Source organism: Clinocottus analis, unplaced genomic scaffold, assembly GCF_023055335.1.
Source record: "Clinocottus analis isolate CAN_PGR_092001 unplaced genomic scaffold, fCliAna1.0.p SCAF_5, whole genome shotgun sequence".
Taxonomy (NCBI): Eukaryota; Metazoa; Chordata; class Actinopteri; order Perciformes; family Cottidae; genus Clinocottus; species Clinocottus analis.
The window spans coordinates 15,972,735-15,989,468 of NW_027176207.1; the positions used below are offsets into that span (position 1 = coordinate 15,972,735).

General features: G+C 38.5%; 1 protein-coding gene across 1 annotated transcript; it reads left to right on the forward strand.

The window, feature by feature from the left end:
• The first annotated feature begins 883 nt into the window (after positions 1–883).
• On the forward strand, positions 884–8,490 carry LOC137803040 (sodium- and chloride-dependent GABA transporter 2-like). Its single transcript, XM_068601292.1, has 14 exons — positions 884–1,152; positions 1,375–1,509; positions 1,821–1,961; positions 2,364–2,451; positions 3,046–3,178; positions 3,969–4,103; positions 4,212–4,315; positions 4,715–4,839; positions 6,489–6,601; positions 6,703–6,840; positions 7,015–7,117; positions 7,281–7,381; positions 7,769–7,939; positions 8,299–8,490. Exons 1-14 carry the CDS (start codon positions 960–962, stop codon positions 8,449–8,451), a joined length of 1,833 nt encoding a protein of 610 aa, XP_068457393.1. The 5' UTR covers positions 884–959; the 3' UTR covers positions 8,452–8,490.
• The last annotated feature ends 8,244 nt before the right edge of the window (positions 8,491–16,734 follow it).

Below are 16,734 nucleotides of genomic sequence, written 5' to 3' on the forward strand. Positions count from 1 at the left end.
TATATATATATATATATATATATATATATATTGAGTTCATGTTTGTCATTGGTCCTAATTCAAGGTGGGCATGTTTAGGGGGAGTAGGGCAGTTTGAAGAAAACAGACACAAAATGTGTTCTCTAAAGGATCTGTAACTTTCCTGAAATAATAATACTTTGTTGTTACAGGGGTCATTGATTACATATTGTTTTGAACATAAATAAGTTTTATGTTATGTTGGTATAGGTTGAAGTTTAACAAATTAACCTAAAAATGTACCATTTTATATATGTATTTTATTTTCAATGTATTATTATTGCTACTTGTTTTGCATTGCATAAGATGTAATTAGATTAAAATGATTATATGTAATGTATAAATCGGAAAAAGACGAACTGTTTATTTGTGCTCTCTGTGCTTTGCAATAATATGTGCTGCACGATACACTGCCACCTAACGGTCACTTCCAGCATTGTTGGTGTTTTCTCGTCAGCTGACTTCCCCAGACAAACACAAATCAAAGAGATTGACATATACTATTAGAACATGTAGTGCATGCGTCATTAATTGTTGTGTCATCCTTCTCATCACATTGTCATTATACTGAACTGACTCATGTGTAGTGTTTTCTGGCTTAAAGAACCAAGGAAGGCACACAACTCACTGATGACGTTTCAATAGGAGATCCATACGTAAGCTTCATTTAACACCCTCCCCTAATGCCCATACGTATCTGTAACGTATAAAGTTTAAATAGTGTGAAAAGACAAAGTCGGCGCAACGGCGGATCGTCTTCATAACAGTAATGCGCATTCACCGTGCCAGCGTCCTCACTTCAGCTGTGTATTCCCGCGGTGCAGTTATCTGACAGTGGGTTTAGCTAGAAGCAACCGAAAAATTATTACGTTTTAAGGCAAGGCAAAGTGGGCACTGCCAAGTAATTCTAGGAAACTAAACAACTTATTGGGAAGACTGCCATGAACGGAAAGAATGACACCTGCACAGTTGCTGTGCCAAACAGACATCCACAGAAGACAGAGATTTCAACAGAATTGGAGGGACGGGGTCAATGGGGGAATAAAGCCGAGTACATCCTGACTGTGATGGGCGCAATAATCGGACCTGGCAATGTATGGAGGTTCCCATACCTGTGCTACAAAAACGGCGGAGGCGAGTGATTTTAAGCAGCTGTGGCTGATATGTGTGTGAGTGCGTGTGTGTGCGTGTGTGTATATATATATATATATATATATATATATATATATATATATATATATATATATATATATATATATATATATATATATATATATATATATATATATATATATATATATATATATATATATATATAGTTTGGTGCATTAGTAAGTAAAACTATCTTTTGTGCAGGTGTGTTCTTCATACCATACATCTTGTTCATGTTTACATGCGGAATCCCATTATTCTTCCTTGAGACGTCCTTGGGACAGTACACCAGTCAGGGAAGTGTCACGTGCTGGAGAAAAATTTGTCCGCTTTTCCAAGGTAAATAAAATGGCTTATTTGTCTTTGCAACCATTGTTGTTATATTTGTCAAGTGGCTGGTCATATTCTTAAGCGGACATGGATGTAAACGGCACGCGTAATTACGCACGAAGTTTTTTTTTTTTTTTACATATACTTTGTCACTAGACTGTCTTGGAGCAAATACAATACTTTGTGATTTTCCTTAAATCTTCGTATAATGTTTATTTTCTACGTTATTCACGTTTGGCACAGGTCACAATGTAACCAAAAGACAGCAGTGGAATATTATCTGTGCGCAAAAACTCACTTGTATCTTCTTTTTTTTTCAGGCATGGGCTATGCCAGTCAATTAATCATCACATTCAGTGCCACCTCATATATTATCATCATTGCTTGGGCGTTCTTTTACCTTTTCTCATCCTTCAGCGCGGATTTGCCCTGGGCCACATGTGGACACTACTGGAACACAGGTACGATGTCCTCCACCTTTTGGCGTGGGCTTCGGACGCTTAGGTAAAAAATATAGTTTTTAAAATAACCCAACAATTTGTATGACGACGTTCATCTTGGTGGCGATTTTGAAAGTACGGATTTGATAACTCGTTGAACTGCAATGTTGTTGGGGAAAAAGTGGTTGTTATGAACAACACTGAATATTTGATGTGTAACTCTTGCAGTAAAACTTTAAAGCAACACTCATAAAAGACTATGCCAGATCCCATAGTTTCCATTGTTGTTCTGTTCAGGGAAATGCAATGTTTTTCATAATTAGCATGTTATTTTCTGCAACAAAGCATGTTTTAAGTTCACTTTTAACTTTGAAAATTAGCCTCTTTTTTTTTACTCCCAGCGTGTTTTTTTTCTTATACTAGACTCATGTCTGGACATCAACCATCCAAATCTGAGCGTCAGCATGACATCCAGACTGAATACCACTCTTCCTGTTGTGGAGTTCTGGGAGTAAGCATGTCAAACAAGTTGAATTGAATGCTAATTTTTCATTCAATCCCTTTCCTTTGTTCTCCTTTCCCTTTCTCTTTTCTCAACCGTCAGACAGCCTGACTGAGTCTGGCTCTGGTCAGGAGGGAGCGTGGGAGAAGAAAATAAAGTGCACTCGCTGCATGCGGTGGGGCACCAGTTAGCAGAAAGTGTTGAAACATGTAGTGCAGTCTATATCATTGCTCCACGATTTCACCACTAGATGGACATGTAGTATACCACCTCACGTTTTGTATAAGGGCTTGTTGCAGCTACCGAGGCATCTAATAGTGCACGTTTTCATACTTCTCTACTGGAAAGGAATGTCAAAGTGGGCACTTTATTGTATTTTTCCTATATACATCCAAGAGAGCACTTTTGCTGCATTTTTCTTTTAACCTTTCACCCTAGGCCAGTTTTGATTTATTCTCCTGTTGCTTTCTGTCACTCACCCAGAACCTCATGCTGATGCTTAATTTTCCAGTCTCCCTCTAATCCTTAATTTTCGCCTATTATTATAAATTTTGCTCTCCCTCCCACCCACATCATTGCTGCAACTGCACCTTCTCTGTCCAGGCGTCGGGTTTTGAAACTCTCTCGTGGTATTGAGGAGGTCGGTAGCTTGAGGTGGGAGCTGGTCCTGTGCCTTATCCTGACCTGGGTCATCTGCTACTTTTGCATTTGGAAGGGCATCAAGTCAACAGGAAAGGTTAGCTTGTCTAAGACTGAACAACATTCATAAATGTTTCACATGTTTTTGTACAAATCTCCCCCAAGCACTGGTATGAATGAAGTTGTTTTGTTATTTTTGTGAATTTCAAGTTATTTTAAAGTTATTATTTAACCTGACATCTACACATGTAGTTCAATAGGACATTATCCCTCACTGGCTTAGTGTCTTTCCCCCATAAAGAGTTATGTTGTTTACAATGCCCTTCACTTTTTTTTTTACCCACTACTACTCGCGGTACATTATCACCTCCTTTGTATGGTGGAGGGTTTGTGTGTAAACCTGTGAATCTGGGATATGTAATCGTGGGAGGGAACTTTAGCTACTTAACTTGTGATTCTGCACTACAGAAATGTCTGATGTCCAACAGAACGGTTTTGAATTGACCATAGAAGTGGCAAGAAGTTAGTTAGGGGAATATCAAGGATTAGGGTTAGGGAATCCATCATGTTATACTAGTTAACAGGAGTTTGGTGTGTCTTCAGGCCATAATACATAGTCACAATAACAGAATCCAATCAACAGACCCCATAGTTTCATGTAAGCCTGACCAGTTATTGTTTCTAGATCAATACACCCCAGCAGTACTGAAACAATTAGTTGATTAATTGATTAGTGGGTTGGTGGGCAATTGATCAGCAACTACTTTGATAAGCAAAGAGAAAGCAAGTATTAAGCAAATACAGTATGTGTATCATGTTGCTGACCTGTCACACTGAAGGTTGGTGCAACCTGGCTAAAACTGTCTTTGTTTCTTTTTTCCTTTCAGGCAGCTTTCTTTACAGCCACCTTCCCCTTTGTTATGCTTTTTGTTTTGCTGATACGTGGTGTGACCCTACCGGGGGCAATCGACGGGATCATTTACTACCTGTACCCTGATATCTCCCGCCTTTCAGATCCCCAGGTAAGTACACAGAGAGGATCTTGGGAGCAGAACCACTGGAGTGTTTTTTTTTTTTCCAACAGAGAGACGTCATGCACATAAACACACCTGTTTGTTTGAAATGTTCAGGTGTGGATGGACGCTGGCACTCAGATCTTCTTCTCCTATGCCATCGGCCTTGGATTCCTCACCTCTCTTGGTAGTTACAACACCTATAATAACGACTGTTACAGGTAAGCGCAGGCCAAACTGTCCAGCTGTGTCTCTGTGTTTCTGGATCTTTATACAATTTGTCTGTCAACAGTGACCGATTACAATCTTCTCTAGTCAGAATTATGGTATATTTAATCTGACTGACTGAAGGAATGTATGCCTCCACACTTGGCATTTTGGCATATACAATGAGTGAATATATACCTCTTTCAATAAATTTTATTGATATGAAAAATGACACCATAAAAGCAACAAACACAGAAGGAGGATTATGGGAAATGTTGCGCTACAAAGCCAAACATTTCATCCAAAAGATATAAAACCTATGTTTTATATCTATTTAGATGATCACGTTAAACACAGGCTATTAAAATGAGCGTCCACACACCTTACTAGAACTGTTTTCATTTTTCTTCCAGGGACTGTTTCCACTTGTGTCTCCTGAACAGTGCCACCAGCATTGTGTCAGGCTTCGCCATTTTCTCCGTTTTGGGTTTCATGACCAAAGAACAAGGAGTGGATATTTCTGAAGTAGCTCAATCAGGCAAGTACTGACCGAGCAAAGTTAAAAAAAAAAATAAAAAAAAATAGTGAGCAGAGAAGAGTGACAGAGCGATATATTTCCTGTGCAGCTTTTTCTGGGAGCTTGAATTATAAATTGCCAGACACCGATGTTTCCTGTATAAATTCTACCTGTTGAAATATGGAAACTGTGCCAAGTTATGTCCTGTTTTTTATCCTTATCCTTCTATCTTATCCCCCCTCCTATCTTATCTTCTCAAGCTAAGAAGCTTACTGACAGGCGCATACCTCATTCTGTCCTCTTTTTTCTCTCCTTTGATTTTTCTTTTTTCTTGTATTACAGCACTTATATCAAGTGAGCATGATTTATGTTAACTAGCAAGCAGAGCTAAAGGCAAAAAAAAAGAGTCAGTCGAGTGAGCCACACATTAATCATGACTTTCATTTTATAAATCATAAACTAATCCATGATTTATGGCAGGGGTGTCAAACTCGTTTAAGTGAAGGGGCCACATGCTGCCCATTATGATCTCAAATAGGCCGGACTAGTAAAATCCCAGCATAATAACACATAATTAACAACAATGTTTCTCTATGTTTGAATCATTGGTGAAGGTTTTTAGATGATAAACTTTATTTTAAGGTCTTTCAACAATTAACTAGAAACATAAAGACCAAAAATTCAGACATCAGCCCCCTGGTTATCTGCCTGGCTCTCCTCTGAAGATTCCCTCGCTTTGTGACACGTCTGTGGCGCCACTTTCATGACGTGATCCATGTTTAACGACTTCCAACACAATGATATCAGTCCTCACATCAATTGCGACTGTGGATCAATAGTTTGGCATGTCTGTCTTATAATCAGAGGATCAGCGGTTTGAATTCCAGCTCTGCTAATTTTAGTCTTAAAATATATGTATATATGACTGGACCCCCTGGCAGGCCGGATCCGGCCCGCGGGCCGTATGTTTGACACCCGTGATTTATGGTGTAATTTTGGCAACCACCTAGAACTAAAAGTGCATCAACAGATCTGCTACTCATATTGTAGTTGAATCAAAGCGTCAACCGTCAATGATTCCCATTTAAAACAAATAAACACACTCAACACACAGTTTGGCTTCAGTGACTCAGTTTGGCTCCTGTGACTGGCTTTGATGTTGGCAGCCAGAATATCTAGCATTTCCAACAGCGACGACATCTCTCATTTGGGGAAAAGAACTGAAACAAGAGTCGAAGCAAAACAGAGTTTGTTCTCTCCTCCGGGCGTAAAGCCTTGGGAGAGGTTATGTGTTCTGTGTGTGACTGTATGCGTCTGGAAATAAGTGAGTTTGTGCCTCTTTTTTTTTTGTCGAGGACTAAACTCGCATTCTGCTGAAGCTGGTCGAAATTTGGGCTGGTTTTTCCGTTTTTTTCCCCATTCTGCCAACTTTACATGAATGCAGCAGTAAATATCTCAACAATTACTAGATGGCTGCCATGACATCATTCATGTCCCCTTAAGGATTCATTTTACTTAATTGAGTTATACACAGACTCTTAATTGAGTTATCCACGCCATTATCAGGTCAAAAGTTGAATTTGTCTAAGACTTTGGTCTATGTCTTCAAATTCCATCATATGACAAACATTGAAATGACAGTCTTCTGCCTTCAATTTATGTTTGTGTAGGTCCAGGCTTGGCATTCATTGTCTACCCACGTGCAGTAGCCATGATGCCCCTGCCTCAGGTGTGGTCGGTGTGTTTCTTCCTCATGATTATTCTGCTGGGATTGGACAGTCAGGTACTGGCCGAACCTCTCTGAATAAATAAATAGAGGACTGAATGAATGAATGAATGCACGAATAAACACTGATGCTCTTCCCTCCCACTGGTTCCTTACAGTTTGTTGGTCTGGAGTGTCTCATGACATCACTGACCGATTTATTCCCGACTTACCTGCGCCAAGGTTTTAGACGCGAGCTGATTCTGCTGGCGATCTGCAGTGTCTGCTGTTTGCTGGGACTCTCTCTGGTCACGGAGGTTTGTACAGTTCTCCAAGCTCGACAGTTGGAAAAATCCTCTCTCAAAGTTTTCTAGCATATTTTTCATGACACACTGAATTCCTTTCTATTTCTTTTAATCTATAGTTTTCCCTCCAGTGAAAAAGCAATGCCTCACTGCTGTGGTAGCGTTTACCTATGCCCTTGTGTTCAGGGAGGGATGTACCTGCTCCACCTGTTGGACCATCATGTCTGCAGCGGCACCACCCTGCTCATCCTCTCCCTCTTCCAGTCTGTCAGCATTGCCTGGGTGTACGGTAAGTCAGAGACAACACAACTAACCACACAACGTCTTTATCCTCTTGACCAAAATCCAATGATGTGAAACTTGTCCAACAATTTATTTCAACAAGGCATTCTTTTATGCTGAGAAATTCCTCTAAAGTCGAGATTAACTTAATTTCTTTTCTTTTCCCCAAGGTGCTGAGCGCTTCTATGGCAACATCACTGACATGATTGGTTATCGTCCGTACCCTTTGATGAAGTACTGCTGGCGCTACATCACTCCCTCTTTCTGTTTTGTAAGAATCCACTGACATTTCTTCTATGTATGTTTCTATCTGTCTCCTCACTGTTCCATCATATGCAGCATATGATACAAATTCTTGAGAGAAAAGGAGGACGACAACCACGATGAGAATTATGTGCCTATAAATCTCCGGTAATGCACACAGCCGAGAATAGACACATGCATAATAAATGGTGAATATTGTATGTAAAGCACACGTCTTATGTCATCCATTTTTGAATCTTGAGTTTAAATTGCAATCCCTCCCAGCAGGACTTCACAGGTAAGATGTTGAGTTATTTGAGTAGGTGTCTTGTCGTTTGTTGTTTTGAGTTCCACAGTTGCGTAAGTATAGGGTGTAACATTTCACGCCAATCCATTTTGTCTCCTCTGATTCCAGGGCACATTCATCTTCTCCATCGTCAAATACACCCCGCTGAAGTTCAGTAACAGCTATGTTTATCCACTGTGGGCTAACATCTTGGGTTGGTTCATAGCATCTGTCTCCCTCTCCCTCATCCCTCTGTTTATGGTCTACAAAATAAGTCAGGAAAAAGGCACTCTTCGACAGGTGAATATATACTCCTCTTGCTTCACTCTGATTTGTTAAGCACATTTTTATTTCACTGACGTTTGGTAAAACTTTTAACCTCCGATAAAGACGATGGTTATTTTGATTTTGTTGGCAGTTAAATCGAACTGTGTTCAGAACCTCTTCTTTAAGAACGGTTTGCAGAAAACATCTGTGGGATTATATTACTTGAAAAACACATGTTGCAATTGCAATACCGCAATTTTACCATACACTATTCTCATGCAGACATAAAGGAGTAATAGTTATAGTGCAAAGCAAAGTACGCACAGAGTAATGTGTTTTATTCTCAGCTCAACTGAATTTCACTTCACTCTTGAATCTTTTTTTCCCCTCAGAGACTCTTGTTGCTCTGCCAGCCTGTGGACCTTGCCTTGGGTCCAAAAGGTTTCCCCACAAAGGGGACCACTGCCGTTACAGAGCTCAAACCCTTATTCCCAAATGGAGAACTCACTCAGGGAGCACAAACAGCAGTAGTCGATCATGAGTAATGTGACATTGAGAAGTCACTCCAAAATATGTCTTTTGCTTTTGGTTTCTGTACTGTAGCCAGCACAGGTACATACAGACTATTCTTCTTTAAAGTCATTTTTTTTCAATATCATTTGGCAGAAATTAAGGCATTTGGTATAACAATGTCACATTTGGTAAAGATGTTGCAAAAGAACATGACTTTGCTTGTACAATGCTTTGCAGCTGTAGTTCATTCTGAGGTACTGTATTTACCCAATTTAAAGCCTAATAATCATTGTCTGACATGTTACATTTGAATGTGTGTTTTTATGACTCTTCTACACACATTCCCTGTTTTATATATATATATATTTATATATATATATATATATATGTATATTCCGAATGATATTTAGAATACCGTTGTTTACAGAGATTTTATGAAGACATGTGTATCACACAATATAGTGTACACACGTCTTCATAAAGCCTCTGTAAACTACTGTAAGTGCCTTACAACAACACATTTAGGTTATTTTAGCTTGATAAACAATATTGTAAATGTAAGTTTGTACACTTAATATATAGGTTCAACTTGTTTTCATAATGGGCTATAGGTTAACCTGGTACTTTTTCAAACGTTAATATATCATGTATTTTTTCATATATTCTGCTCTCTGTATGCAAACAATGGATGAAAAAATTAAAAAAAGGATAGCAGATGGTAAAAATAAAGTTAAAGTGATCACTTTTTTATGTCATGTAAAAGGTATATGTTTCCAATAAATTTATACAATGCTGTTGAAGAATCTTTGCCATCAATGAAAGAGCATCAACCTTTGTGACTTGTCATAATTGGAAAAGCACAGGTGTCAATGAGCATCAACTATGACTTACCGTAGTTCTATTCAAGTTCTCCAGTAAAGTGCATGACAGTGAGTCAGCATTTCAAACATATCAAGATATCAAGAGTTTAATTTCAGGTTCAGTGTCTTACCCATGAACAATTGTGACCCAATAGTCACTATTGTATGATATGCAAGGTCAGAGCTGACAAATTGAACATCACCACACATAGATCACATGCACATGTTCTCACATGGGGCTGCACCTCACAGCCCGGGATCAATCCTTGATCCGCTTCAGACAAATTAACTGTCAAAAATTCATAAAGTCAATACCTTAATATTAAATTAAATTAGGTTAGCTCGATCATTGTTTATCTTCATCCAAACATGTTTTCGTTGCACATCTTGAAGAAGCAAGCGAGAGGTAAAAACAAAATCCAAACAGATGTTAGTTTTGGACTAAGTTCAGAATAGCTCCAGGGGACAAGATAATTATGAGATAAACACCTGATGTGACGTGTGTCGGGGAAAAAGCGATAAAACGTTTCTGCATTTATAATCAGTTTGTGAATAATAACCACTCTGCGCTTTCATTGGTGCCGTCGAGCCCTGTTCCTTCATGACCCCAAGTTCATCAATTGTGTCCCCCTGAAACCGGTGCACATTTCAGCTCCAGTAATTCATCTTATTTGTCAACTCACTAAGCCAACAGTCCTCCCAGGTGTAAGAAAAGCAGTCACGTCAACATTGATCCCATCAGATTCAAACTGTGCACAGTAGGTGTGAAGGAATGTACAAAGAAAATGAGTGTAGAGTCGATATTAAAACTGAAATAAATCTGACCTAGAACAACTCGCAAGTCGCAATGCTTGCTTTACTAAAGCTATAAAGAATAATACATAAATTCAGTGTCTACAGCTCATGTGTAGTTTGTTCTGTCAGGCAAAGTTTAGAATAACAATTGATTGTTTTACACGGAAAAAGTGAGGGAAAAAAACATGTTAATAAAATGTTTGTTGACTTGCTGGTTTGCCAAAAGGCAACAGTGTAATAATTTCAATAATATATAAATAAATAAACATAATTGGTCGCGATTTGGAGGAAATAATGTTTCTCTTTCAGGTCTGAAGGAACATAAAACACTTTGTAACTAAACTATATACTCCTGTCACTCCAATCTTTATCATTTGCACCCAACATTTTTTTAAATTAAGCTCTAAAAAGAGAAGAAAAAAAACGGCCCATAGCTTTACTTTGTTCAGAACTGACAGTTACAGTTACTTTCCGCTAAACAACTGGCAAACGTGTTCATATTGTTGCACAAGGTAATCGTCAACTCTCCTGTGTTGTAATAGCTGAAACTGGTACAAAGTCTATAATAGAGTCCACAAGTCTAAGTCCATCAGCAAAGTATTTGTTTTTCTTACCAACCAAAACAATTCTCTCTTCAAGTAGTTGCTGTTTCTTATTCAAAATGTAAAATGTAACAACTCTTAAATAAATGGGAATATCACATTCAAATATCTGAATGACCCCACTCTGACACCATTTGGTAAGGTTTTCATGATAAAAAAAAACTTCATTCCACCGGAGGGTCTCCTGAATTTCTGTCCTCACTTGTGAATCTGCCTTTTGACACTGACAAAGCAGAAAAAAAACATGCAAGGAAATAAAAACCTTTATAATAGAATACAAAAACACACTGTAAGCCTTCCCTACCACAATTTTCCATGTCAGCATGTGATAAAAGACTCAAAGTATTACCCCAGAGAAGCTTAGTGTATGCTTCTAATATAATATGAAAAGTGAGAATCACACATGCACCTAATCTATCAACACTGTTTCCATAATTTAATTGCAGGGTTTGAATTATTACTTTGTTTTGGTGTTAAACATTTTTTTACTAATATTTCAGTGATTTATATTCCTGTAAATCAAAACTGGATTAAACCACCATAGGCACTTTAACTTGACTGGTCTCCAATTGTTAAGGAGGTTTAAGAGATCTGCCAGAAGCAGTTTGTGAGACTTGCTAAACTATTATGCTCAGATTAAAAACACTTAAAGACACTTAACCCTAAATGTCTCCCATAGCTGCTTCTATGGTGGAGCGTCCTGATAGGCAGCTGGCACCTTGCATGATCGCCCCTGTCGTCAGTGTATGAATGGATGAACGATGACAAGTAGTCAAGTATAGGGCCAATTCCCATTTAGAATTCATCCTTAAATTAAAAATTGTTGGAATCCACATGAAAGCAGGCTGCTTTACAATCCTACTGTGTGTCGGAGAAAAATAAATCATATGTGTAGTCTTAAGGAAAACATCTAGGTTAGAAACTGATATGTGCCAGATGTGTAATGGATATCAGTGTCCAGTTTGGGTCAACAGTCTGAGAGGGATGAAGAGACAAAAGGTTTACTTTCACATGACCTGTGCTTCTTTCAAGGTAAACTGTTCCATGTGTGTGTCTCTATTTCTTGGTCCATCAATGACAGATGACAGAGAAGGGGAACTTCTCGTTGACCTATTCACGGAGTACAATGCCAGAATCTTCTGTGTCTTCTCTGGAGGAGGAAGAACGTTCTGAGCCATTCAGCTGAATGTACCGAGACTCCTGTCTGTATCATAGCTCATGTGCGATTGACATGTAACCTTGTTATAGTCTTTTATATCTTATTTGAATGAAATTCTTCAAAGACTAACTTGCTTAAAGTACTGTTGATTCTCAGGAGGAAACTATTGATTTCCACCACCCTGTGATCATCATTTTATCAAAAATAATCGAAATAAATGATACAAGGACATTAAAACTAACAACACATGTTACTGAGGTTTCTGTTTTGGTCTGATATGATGGATAACAGAGGAACACATTATTATGACTTCGATTTTCGCCATCTTCTTACGAAATACAATACCAACATATGGCTATTTCCTAATCCCATTCTTCAATACTTAATTTGTCATGAATCTGAACTTTGACTCACCCCACTACTTCCTACTATGACAAGACAGACTGCATGCATGGTTCTATATATCTTCCTCCTCACTCTCAAACAGATTGGACCAGAACAATGTATTTCTGCTGAGAAATGGATCAAATAACAACATTATATTAATATCCAATGAGCACAAGAGAGAAGGAAAATGAAAAGACAAACGTTAAAGAGGTCTTCATTGCGGCAGTAAGACCAAAGCAGACTTTTAGTTGCTTTACAACGACATGTGTTGTGTCATGATACGTGGGGAATAGCAAGTAGATTGTGTTGCAGCAAAAGCTCCAGAGTTACCTGGAAATAAAACCTGAAGATTATGAAAGCTTCAGAGGATTGTGCCTGAGAGTTGTCAGAATCAGAACCATTTATTTGCCAGGTATGTTACACATACAATGAATGTGTCTTTGTGGGTGGTGCATAAATTAGAGAAAAGCACAATTACTCACACAACAAATTGTAAATTACAGATGGACTTCACATTGAACAACTGTGTCAGCATTTGGGCTGAAGATTGGACAGAACAAACATCCCGGGCCGATTGAAGGTTGTTTTAAAAGTCTACCTTGCAACACATTCAGTTTTAGTGCATTTTAAAGCTGATTTAAGACGTGGGTCGGCACCGATCCGTTATCACAAGAGATGGTACTAGTAAGCTAACACAGGAGGAAGGTTAAACGTTTTGGACTGAGTTCAGTTTGGCTCCAGGGAAAAGTAGAGTTGTGAGAGCCACACCCTTTAAAAGGGTGTGTGTGAGAACTACAAAAAATATGCATGTACACTCTCGTTTAGCTTGTAAATAATCCCAACCTCAATGAATTAAATATGTTAATAGCACCTGCCTTGCTCATCATTTGTTGTTGCCGCCCCAATACTTTTATGATCCCGAGTTACTCAATCGTGTCTCCATGTGATCCAGTACATAATCCAGCCCTGGATACATGATATAAACCTACCCATATTCCCCTTTGGCGTGAACAAAGCAGTCACATCAACAGCAATCACATTAGATAGGCTATGCTGTTAGCTATACTGTTCTAAAACTGAGCAAAGTAAGTGTGAGTGAGATGAGCGTGGAGTTTATATTAAAACCCCCCAAAAAAGTGACCTCGAGAAAAATGTTGGTGTATCGTCAATAACTGTGTGAGTTTAACAGGTGAAAACCAGTCCAAAACTGTATAGATGTGAAGAAATGTGTGAGTAAAATGAGTCTAAAGTTTATGTCAAATCTGAAGAAATGTGACCCTGATTCAAAACATGTTCAAGTTGTCCAATGTTAGTATATAAGGGTAAAAAAAAAGATATGTTTTACTGAACCAAAGTTGACTGTGTGAGTTTAGCAGAGAGCCGGGAGGCCTAAGAATGGCTGTTTGTTCAGTGTGAATATAGCTTTGCATGTGTATAATGTATATCCACATGAAACCGCTCAAAATGCTCCTGAGGATCTGAAAACAAAATCATTTATTGTGGATCTGGCAGAAGACCCGAGGAACAAAACGTCCTCATAATACAGAAATACATTTGGAGCCAGTGCACGTAACACTTTTTTCCTGCTTGCAAAGAAATCCGAGCCTTGAACCCACCAAACCGCTAATCTCATTTTGTATTGTTTTAAATGTACTTTTCAGCACTAGAAAGGAATTTGCCTTCAAAGACTCTTCGTTGGCTGAATATAAGTTCAAGACAAATGACGCATTTGGTAAATAAAAGAAAAGGATCTCCACTGAGTCTTGATGACATCGTTACATTAAATTTAACAAACATTTTCGGCCAGTTTGTAAAAAATTTAAATCCCATTTGATTGTGCCAGTCACACTTGGAATTACCATCAATCATTTCATCTTTCGTGACCTGTCAGAATCCATTTTTAATTTACTGCAGAAAATTTAATAAAATAACGGCAGTGTGTTGACATCCATTGTGCACAAGTGAGAAGGAACGTACAGACAAACCCTATAGGTTACAAAGGACCTGGCTGCCTGACAGCTCCAGATGTTATCGATAGACACATTGCAATAAAGCAAAGGGAGGCAGGGTCAACATTAGTGTGCCTGAAAACACCTTAAGTAATATCCCAGTGCATAAAAACCTGCCTATATAGTGTGACAAAGAATCCAGGAAAAAAACAAACTGACTAAAGTTTTGGGGAGTTTAGCTCCAGGGGACAAGGGAAGGTGTGAGATGAATGAAAAGTACTTTATTAATCCCCAAGGGGAAATTTTCTGAAATCACCCTTCTGAAAGGGTGTGCGTGAGAACTACAAAAAACATGCATGTAGAATCTCTTTTAGCTTGTAAATAATCCCCACCTCAATGAATTAAATGCATTAATAGGACCTACCTTGCTCATCCTTTGTTGCTCCTCCCAAAACGTTCATGATGCCAAGTTACCCAATCGTGTCCCCACGTGACCCCATACATATTTCAGCCCCAAGCACATTTTATAAACCTACCCACATTTCCCTTGGGTGTGAATAAAGCAGTCACATCAACAGCAATCACATTAGGAGTGTGGAGTTTATATAACTAGAGAAAAAAATGCTGACAAAAACAACAGCAGATAAAATAGCCTCATGACAGAAAGATCACGACTGGTAAATACGTGGAGATTTAAGTCCACATGGATTTTTTAGTGGTGGATGGGTGAGGAAGTAAAACAGCCTAAAGTTTGGAAAGTTAGGAACAAAAGATTTGACAAAGGCCCTAAAACCGTGATTAATATCGGAGCTTATCTTTTGTATAAAAAATCTCAGGATCAACTAACTTAACAACAGGACGACACATTCCTGTATACCTTGTGTGAGCCCTGTGTGACGTACTTGACCTCACCCTCCAGAACACGCAGTTCAAGCATGCCCTGCTAAATTAGGCACGCACCCGCAGGTATCAGATTAATCACCAGCTTTCTTTTTAACTCTTCTTCTGCATTGATGTGCACACGCTGACAAACATCTGCTCTTTTAGCTATCCTCCCGCTGCTTCCACCCAGGCCCCTGTGCTTCCAATTCTAACTCATCCCAAGAAAACCATGAAACCACTGAGATGAAACACAATACTGTCATTCTTTCACAACATGGGATGAGTTGTGAGAACAGGCTACAGACGTTTGGAGTCCATCAGACACCTCTTGATACTTTATGTAAAACAATGGAGACTCAATATGTTGTTTTCTGACAGTTCCCTTCCTCATGCACACTCTGTTCCCACAATAAAGCTGTTCTCTCAACAAAGTGTAAACCTTATTTCCCCCTTTATTTAAAGGATGCAATGATTCATAAGTGCACATTGACTTAGTATCGGTGACTGGATAACACATTGGAACAGTGAAGACATTAATCAGATTATAGATATGAATACGTGAAGTTACAATTAATTACCAGTTGCATTTTGCTGCCACACAACACTAAATAAATAACAAGTGTTTTTAATGTAATTGGTGTGTAATTTCATGAGGGGAAACATTTTATAATTATTGCTATTGATGAGTGGTATATGACAAATAGCAAGCTCATGTGAGCTAACTGAGGCATACTCTCTGAAATGGTTTTATATATATTGAATTTAACAGTTTTATTTTATTTCTATGGCCATCATGTCCCTGCAGGAATCAATGGTTTTCATTGTTTTCTGTCCTGTTATACCGTTATATCTTGACCATATCTTATGATTGACTTGTTTATTCAGATAAGTTACATTTAGGATATAGATCAACGACGTCCTGAAGCACTTCCACATCATGTATAAGGAGAGACAATAAACATTTCCAAGTCCTTATTTTCACAACCCAGTGTGAGTAAGGGTAAAATAAAGAGGGGCCTCTCCAACAAAGGATGGCGAACAAACCTCATAACAATATGTCCTAGAAATCCAAAGTTTCTCAGTCATCCAGCAGGCAGCTGCTAGCTGCCCAGCAATGTAATTACATTGATGCTTGTATGACACAAGTTGCATTTTCAGCTAAGTTACCTTAAATATATTGCACATAATAACTCAAATATAAGATAAATCACTCAATAACTGTCCTAGAAGATGTATGAATCTCACAGTGTTATTATTATTCCGGGGGTATCCACAGAGGACATGGACATTCATCATTCGCTGTCATTTTGGGCATTCTTCACCACAGGTCCACTCTGCAAGAATAAAAGGTGATTCAGCAATACTTACGCAAACATATCATAAATGGTTCCCAGATGTAACGCACATGGAACACACACATGGAACACACACAGGGAACACACACAGGGAACACACACAGGGAACACAGCTTGGATCTATATTGTCATAGTGTGAAGGTCCCAGACTATTTCAAAAATAGATAGTTGATCAGTTTACAGCAGGGAAATGCAAGCAAGATATACAGCTGTTCAACAAGCAGACCAGATATGTTGATAGAATGAAAACAGACATTATACAAGATAAAAACTAAGTGTGATATGTACTATATGGATACTAGCATATAAGCAGATCAATGAGGAGA